The 8,166-nt window shown below is 50.2% G+C and overlaps 2 protein-coding genes across 4 annotated transcripts in view; one reads left to right on the top strand and one right to left on the bottom strand.

The window, feature by feature from the left end:
* Nucleotides 1-1,902: 1,902 nt before the first annotated feature.
* Nucleotides 1,903-2,794, bottom strand: LOC110319777. Its single transcript, XM_021195338.2, has one exon. The coding sequence runs from the start codon at nt 2,754-2,756 to the stop codon at nt 2,223-2,225; it is 534 nt and encodes a 177-aa protein (XP_021050997.1). The 5' UTR covers nt 2,757-2,794; the 3' UTR covers nt 1,903-2,222.
* The window catches only part of Eef2k (eukaryotic elongation factor 2 kinase), a 65,264-nt gene continuing 59,342 nt past the window's right edge, over nt 2,245-8,166 (top strand). The window contains exons 1-2 of one of the 3 annotated variants that reach the window (XM_029543815.1): nt 2,245-2,487; nt 7,458-7,517. The gene's annotated coding sequence lies outside the window, so the exon portion shown is untranslated. Of the gene's footprint in view, nt 2,488-3,125; nt 3,174-7,457; nt 7,518-8,166 lie in introns of those variants that run through there. The other 2 variants (XM_021195316.2, XM_029543820.1) reach the window with 2 other exon arrangements.

An 8,166-nucleotide genomic window follows, 5' to 3' on the forward strand; every position in this document is an offset into this window, starting at 1 on the left:
GCCTCCCGAGTGCTGGGATTAAAGGTGTGTGCCACCACGCCCGGCTAAGGTGGCCTAGTTGTAATTCCCAGCACCCACATGGCAACTCACAACTGTAATCCCAGTTCTGGACAACCAGACACTCTTAGACAGACATCCAGACAAAATGCCCATACACATAAAATAAGTAATTTTAAAAAGGTGGATTTTGGCTCACAGTTCTGAAAGTACGAAGTGTAGAGGACGTGTCTGGTGTCTTTGCTGGTAGAATTCCAAGGTGGTTCAGATTTTCAGGTATTTAATCTGAAGGCCCAGGCCAGACAAGCCTGTGGCAGAAGAGATATTATGGTGTTTCTCATGTCAGTATGCTTTATTAAATCAAATAGATCACACCCTTTCCTGACTGTGTCCCTGGGTGTACTGGCTAGTTTTGTGTCAACTTGACACAGCTGGAGTTATCACAGAGAAAGGAGCTTTAGTTGGGGAAATGCCTCCATGAGATCCAGCTGTGGGCATTTTCTCAATTAGTGATCAAGGGAGAGAGGCCCCTTGTGGGTGGGACCATCTCTGGGCTGGTAGTTTTGGGTTCTATAAGAGAGCAGGCTGAGCAAGCCAGGGGAAGCAAGCCAGTAAGGAGCATCCCTCCATGGCCTCAGCATCAGCTCCTGCTTTCTGACCTGCTTGAGTTCCAGTTCTGCATCCTTTGGTGATCAACAGCAGTATGGAAATGTACACTGAATAAACTCTTTCCTCCCCAACTTGCTTCTTGGTCATGATGTTTGTGCAGGAATAGAAACCCTGACTAAGACACTGGGCAAGATACATTGTTTCTAAGCCTCAGTCCTATGATCTGGACAATTGGGCTAGTCATGCCTGCATACCTTATACAGCTGACTGCAGCTAGATGGACAAATAGCTCAAAATGTGCCACCGTTTAGATTTTTTACTGTGAAGTGTACAGTGGGGTATGACCTCAAAGTACACACAGCTGCCTCCACTGGTCTTCTGTCTTCACATCTTCCGAGTGCTACCTTCCTTCCACTCACTGCGCCAGCTTTGGGTTTTCAGAAGGGGCTTCACCATGCAGCCCAGGCTGGCCTTGTTTTTCGGGGCTTGCAGAGGTCTACCACAGTGCCCGAGTTCCCATCGATTAAGCACTATGTGCCAGGGCCTAGGCTCAGAGTTAGGAATACTGTAACTTTTCCCTCCAGAGAGTCCAGGAAGGCCTGACAAAGATTTTTCTTTTCTTTTCTTTTTTGTTTTTGTTGAGACCAATTTTCTCTGTGTAACAGCTCTGGCTGTACTGGAACTCCCTCTGTAGACCAGGCTGGCCTTGAACTCACAAAGGTCCTTCTGTGTCTGCCTCCTGAGTGCTGGAATTTGCCACCACCACCTGGCCCTGATCAAGTTATTAATTAAAAATTACAGAAATACTTGGAATTGTCAGGTAGGCCGGACTGGGCCTAAACACACACACACACACACACACACACACACACACATATATACATATATATCAAATATATGTTTATGTATAAATATTAAATTTAAACCAAATATGTTTATATACAAATATTAAATTCAAACAAAAAGTATATAGGTTACATATTAAATATTTACACATGCATTTATAATTTTTTTCTTTCTTTCTTTTTCTTTTTTTTTTTTTGAGACAGGGTTTCTCTGTATAGCCCTGGCTGTCCTGGAACTCACTTTGTAGACCAGGCTGACCTCGAACTCAGAAATCCGCCTGCCTCTGCCTCCAAAGTGCTGGGACATTTATAATTTTCTATATTTATATTTACAAATTTATATGTAAATATTAAATACATATATGTTTACCATGAATTTGGATTCTTTATGAGTTTTCAACACAATTTTTGTTTTGCCCCCTCCTGCTCTTTTGTTACTCCTCCCTCTCTTGGAAAGTGTCTTAAATTTCTCAAAATTATGTCACAAAATCCATAACATTCTCATCTCTGGAGACAGGGTTTCTCTGTAGCCCTGGAACTCACTCTGTGTAGACCAGGTTGGCTTTGAACTCAGGAATCTGCCTGCCTTTGTCTCCCAAGTGCTGGGGTTAAAGGCATGCGCCACTAGACACACAGCGAGAAAACTGACTTTAGACCCAGGTGCTTAGGAAGTGTTCAACAGGCGGGGGAGCCAGAAGACAACGCGGCGGCTGCAGGGAGGTGATGGCCACCCAGGGGTGGCCACGTGAGCCCGGGCGTGCGCCCCGTGCGTCAGTCCCGCCCCAGCCCTGGTCCCAGCCTCCAGTTCCGACCCCAGCGGCAGCAGCCCCATCTCCAGCCCGTGCTCCGCTCCTGTGCTCCGACCTCTTCAGGCGCCCCACTGCGGCTGCGGGCCTGGCTCTCTGTCGCCTGCGCTTGTACCCCGGGATTCTCCTCCCTCCCTGCACCCTGGAGCCCCCGGCCGCCAGCCTCTGCCAGCTCCTCGGGATCCTTGCGGCCGTGGGCAGCAGCTGTCGCGCCTGCCCTACTGTGGGAGGTAGGTGACGGGAAGATGGGGAGCCCGCGCGTCCCGCTGCAGCAGCCCCCCGAAACCGACTGGGGCGCTTCTCTGGTTGCAAAGCTTCCCCAAGGCTCAGTGTTTGCGCCTGTAAGGAAGGAATGAAAGACGCTGGCAAACGGTGAGCGCCGTTCTGGTTGCACCAGGCAGCGCACGCGGGCCTCCGCCCGGGTCTCCTCTGTGTCTCGGCGAGCCCGCCTGTCCCCCTGAAGCGCCCAAGTAACATTTCCCCTCACGGGGTTCCCCATACTAGAGGCCTGTGCGGGCCTCAGTTCTCGGAACCTCGAGGTCTGTGCAGCATACGCCCTTGCAGCATTGTTGGTTGAGGGAGTTGGGGTGTTGGCAGGCGTTGGAGACTTGCGCGCCAAGGGGCTGAGCATTCGTATGCAGTTGGTGGCGCGGGGGCGGGGACCTCCTGGGTAAGCCCTGGCCAAAACTAGCTAGTGTCGGCTAAGGGGATTGCGGGAAACCTGCCCGGCTGCTCCCTGTGTGTGACTGATCGCGTGTGTTTCGGAGGAGTGAGATCTGACTTGGGGATTCTCCTTGGGGGCGCGTATTTCTGCTTCCTCCGTGATGAGGCGCTCCCTGTCTTGGGACCACTGAACAGATTTTACGCAGGAGAAAGCCGAGGTCCAGAGCGGACCCCCAAGACCCTCAGAGGCCAGGTAGGGTGATGTAGAGTAAGTAAACAAGGACTGTGAGTGTAGGGGTTAAGAGTGAAGTTTTGGGAAGACTTCCCCGGGAAGGTGCTGTTTGCTCTGTGAGGAGGACGAAGCGGGTCCAGGCCGTGTTCAAACCTCGACCTTAGACAGCTAGCTCTTCACCTCTCTCTGCGGCGGCAACAGTTCCAGGGAAAGGGAGGCAGGCGGGCGCTAGAAGGGAGGCTAGCGGGGAGCGACTCTTTGTCCCAAAGAATTGGGTTCTTTTGAGAGTCTGAGCGCGTTAGCTGTGACTTTCCTGAATGGCTCTTGCCACGCTGTTTCACAAACATAGTATTTTTAAACTTTTTACCCTGCACTGATCAGATTCGCCCCAAGAGATCTTGTCATCCACAGGGCTGGCAGCTGTTAATTCTCCCCTGGGAACGGTGTGTAGGAACCGAGGGGTGCACAGCAGGATCGAGTTGTTTTTAGGGCTCCTTCTCTACCTTAATTTCTATTGTGCAGGAGAAAAACTTCAGGATCAGGCACAGCAACCAAGTAGCAACAGCCTTCAGGAAGGCTTTAGGTGGAGAGAGAGGCAGCTGCAGGAATCAGTTAACCAGAATCCCACGGTGCCACCGGGTCTATACCTGGGACGATCCTGGGTTTGAGCCTTAAAAGCTTGTTGGATGATGGCTTGTGTGGGGGAGGGGAACATGGCCGGCTCAGGGGGTGAGAACACTTACCCCCTGAAGTGAAAGAGGAAAGAGCTGCTAGATCATGGGGACTCTGTTGCCCTGGCCCTGTATCTGGTGGCTCACCGTGCTACACCATCTCCTGGGGATCCGGTGTCCTCTTCTGACTTCCACAGTCACCTTCGTGTTCACACACATACACACACCACAAATTAAAGAGTATCTGACTAAACTCTTGCAACCAGGGTCTACAGGTACAGACTACAAGAAAAGGGTTGAATTAGTCGCTACAGTATGGTAGTTAAGCTCAGAAAAACATTTCACGGGCTGAAGAGTCAGAGGTGAGTGAGTGCTGGCTGTAGTTCTAACATCAGTGGCCCCCTGCATGGCTTGCTTGCCCCTGATTGCTAGACCACACTGGAGTTTCCTTGAGGAGGTCTGGGGTGAGGCGCCCGATTTGCATTTCTAAGAAATTCCCAGGGGAGGTTCCTAGCTGTCCCCCGGGTGTTCTAGTTAAGGAAATAGAGACAAGGCAACTCACTGAAGTCCTCTGTTCCTCAGCTTTCTTCCCTGTAGAATGAAGCAAATAGCACCTGCCTCCTGGGAATGGGAGGCAGCTCCGAAGGAGGGGTTGTGTCAACAAATGTGATGGAGGACAAGTTGGCAATGGATGGAGTAAGGAGAATAGCTTGAGACAGGTGACTGAAGGAAGGCACAGTATGCTGGGGTCCTTTGTCAGGTGATGGAGCCCGCGTCCTCCCTGAAGCTCAGAGAAGGTGCTCTGTGATGCTGTCTGTGGAAATGTCATCAGCCCGCCCTGGCCAAGGTGTGGAAAGTGAGCCGCTGAGTGGGCCCGGACGTGGTGCAGTTATTTGGGCCACAGTTCATATGCCTAAATGCAATCACGTGGTCTCACTAAGTTGCAGGAGATGCTGGGAGACATGGTCTCTAGCTGGGCCAGTAGAGGCTGCTCTAGATAGTGCCCAGCTTGTCTGATGCCCTGAGCACTGGAATCATTTCTCAGTTTCTTTGGAATGAAAAACCAGCACTGGGGATGTGGCCTGATAGTGTGCTTGTCAAATAGTCACAAAGCCCTGGTTTTCACCTCAGCACCTCATAAATCATGCCCCCTATCCCAGAACTAGGGAGGAAAGAAGCAAGACAATCAGAAGTTCAAGGTCACTGCCCGGACACAGGGAACTGGAGGCCGGAGGCCAGCCTGCCTATGAAAGACCCTGTCTCAAAAGAAAAGCAAAAAACACAGACAAGCCCATAATTAAAGCTTAAGAATCTAGCAGTGGTGGCGCACACATCTAATCCTAGCACTTGGGAGGCAGAGGCAGGCAGATCCATGAATTGGGGCCAGCCTGGTCTACAGAGCTAGTTCCAGGACAGTCAGGGCTACACAGAGAAACCCTCTCTTGAAAAAAAAAAAAACACACAAGAAAAGAAAAGAAAAGAAAAGAAAAGAAAAGAAAAGAAAAGAAAAGAAAAGAAAAGAAAAGAAAGCCAAATTAGGCAGAGCTCTCTGTCCCCTGGCCAGGGCTTTGAAGCAGGTTTTGCTGTTAGGAGTGGACCTTGTCCTAAACAACAGACTTAATGAAGAGGCTGTGATGGACCCCTGTGATACCAATACTGTGAAGTACCTGGTTGATGTGACTCCAACACTTCCCTGCTTTGTTCTATGTATTTCTGAGTGGGGGAGGGGGAAGCATCAGGAGTCAGGAAATGAAGCCTCAAGTGAGGGTCTCCTTAATATCCAGGGCCTCGGCATACACTAAGGGCTCCCAGATAAACGGCCAACAATGAAGAGACACAGCGCTTTAGGTCAGAGTAAAAGAACCAAGAGATCCACGCTGGCTTCCTCCATCACGCTCTCATTTTCCAAGTCCAGAGTCAGTCACCATTTACATGAGCCTGCTTAGTGTCCCTACCTTCACGTCCACAGGTCCCACCGCTTAGAGTGCCTTAGAGTACTCACAGGGGCCACCCTTCAGGGTCAAGCTCAGCACTTGCCTCCTCCAGAAGACCTTCCCTGGGTCATTTCCTCGCTTGTGAATCAGCAGACAGTAGCTACCCCAGGGAGACCAACCCCTCAGCCCCACCATGCCTGCAATAGAGTTGGTGCTGGGAAATCCCAGCTGCTATTCCATCCTGACCACCCTCCTCTATCACCCCCCACCTCCACCCCAGCACCTCTTCCTAAGCCCTGCATAACCAGTCCTTTCACACGTCAAGGCCCAACAATAATAACCCTGCTAAAAATGTCCATATCCCAACGCTGGGAATCTGTGTGTGGCCTTATACAGCAAAACAGACTTCTTAGAGGTGAGCAATGGGAACATCGTCCTGGATTATCTTACTACGCCACAGGGTCCTTATAAAGAAGAGGTAGAAGCCAGGCATGGTGGCACTGTCACGCCCTTAGTCCTAGCATTCCAGAGGCAAAGACGAGGAGATCCTTGAGTTCGAGGCCAGCCTGGGCTACACAGCAAGTTCCGGAAAGCCAGGGCTACACAGAGAAACCCTGTCTTGAAAAAAATCCATCCATCCATCCATCCATCCATCCAATAGGAAGGAGAAGGGTAGAGAAAAGAAGAGACAAGATGGAGGAAGCAGGAGTTAAGGGTTGGCTCATCATGAGAGGGCTTGCCTAGCATCTACCACACTCTGGATTCCGCCCTCAGCACTGGAAATGAAGGAGGGAGGAAGACACTGAGGCGGGGAAGGGAGGGGAGGGAAGAAGGATGGGAAAACAAGAAAGGAAGCAGGCTTGAGGACTCAGACTGCTGGCTCTGAATGAGAAGCCCATAGAACTTCTGCCTCTAGAACTGTAAGGCAAGAAAGAGCTTGAGTCATTGCATCAGCAGCAAGCAGGAGCTCACATGACTAAGCAGGCTCCAGCCCGGGGCCATTCCGCTCCATCCTGCCTCATGGCAACATCTGGAGTCAATTTTAACTGTTTTGATTCTAGTGCACCTGACAGCTAGTAAGTGGAGATCACTGATGCTGCCAAATGTTTGACAGCCCACAGGACACGTAAGTAAAAAAGGATTGTACTGCCCTGTAAGTAAGGATTATACCAGCTCGGCCGGGCAGTGGTGGTACATGCCTTTGATCTCAGCACTCTGAAGGCAAAGGTCGGTGGATCTCTGTGACTTCAAGGAGAGCCAGGAGTACATGAAGAAACCCTGTCTCAAAACAAAACAAAAAACTAAAAGACAAACAAACAAACAAAAAAAAAAACAAAACAATTGGAGCAGCTCATTCATTGTCCATAGCACAGTCAGAGAAACCGTGCTCGGTGGGAAGCGAGCATGTGAGCTCAGTGCTTGCCCAGTGAGCTTGAGGACCCTAGTTCAGATCCCAGCACATACACAGAAAGCTGAGCATGGCAGGCATGACAAGAGGGTTCCTGGAGCTTGCTTGCTGCCAGCCTTGCTTCAGCTTCAATGAGAGACCATATCTTAAAGGCATAAGGTAGGGATATGATAGAGCAGGATACTCAAGTGACCTCTGGCCTCCATGTACACACACACACACACACACACACACACACACACGCCTTTCCTGACCCTCCTCTCTTTGGAAACAACCTCCATATATTTCACAGGAACAGAGATACCAGCTTCCTGGCTAGCGGGAGCAGCAACTCCGGCTTGGAAGGACAGGGGTAAGTCAACATCCATTTCTGATGAAGTGCGTGTGCTACAACCTGGACTCTGTCCATACAAATACATCATTGTGCAAGAGTTCTTTGTTTTAAAGTCACAAATGGCATTTTAGAGTATAAAGCAAAAAAAAAGATTGTCATTATAGCTTCAATGAGCAACGTGCACAAGGGGGCTTTGGATTTTAATGTTTAATCGTCTTCTGGCTTTTGGGTCCCCAGGCCATGGTGTACTCCTGGCTGGTTGCACCAGGGACACAGTGTGCCTCACGTCTCAGGATGCACTCATCTACAGTCTTCTCTGTAGCGGGGCACTGTGAATGCTCACAGAGAGGATTGGTGTCTCACTCCTCCAGCTGCAGCTCAGAGTGACAAGCCTGGCACAAACCGTCTGTGCAGGTCACAGGAACTACAGAAAAGCTGGCCATCTCCGCTAGCATATGGGACACTGAAGTGTCACATATGGACACTGGGGAGTCAGTCTGGGGAATCGGTGGCCCAGTGGCATGGTTGAGACCTCAAGATGGAAAAACAAATCATGAAAAATTTTTAAAAAGGCTATAACCTGTCCAAACTTGGAAGCACACAGATGTTAGTTCAAGAGTTCAAGTCATAACTTTGCCATAGCTTGCTGAGCAGTGTTGGGCCAGTC

The sequence above is a fragment of the Mus pahari genome, chromosome 1, assembly GCF_900095145.1.
Source record: "Mus pahari chromosome 1, PAHARI_EIJ_v1.1, whole genome shotgun sequence".
NCBI classification, from domain to species: Eukaryota; Metazoa; Chordata; class Mammalia; order Rodentia; family Muridae; genus Mus; species Mus pahari.

Bases quoted from the DNA above. Each gene is read 5' to 3' on its own strand.
- LOC110319777 (XM_021195338.2), bottom strand. From the start codon at position 2,756: ATGGGGAACCCCGTGAGGGGAAATGTTACTTGGGCGCTTCAGGGGGAC.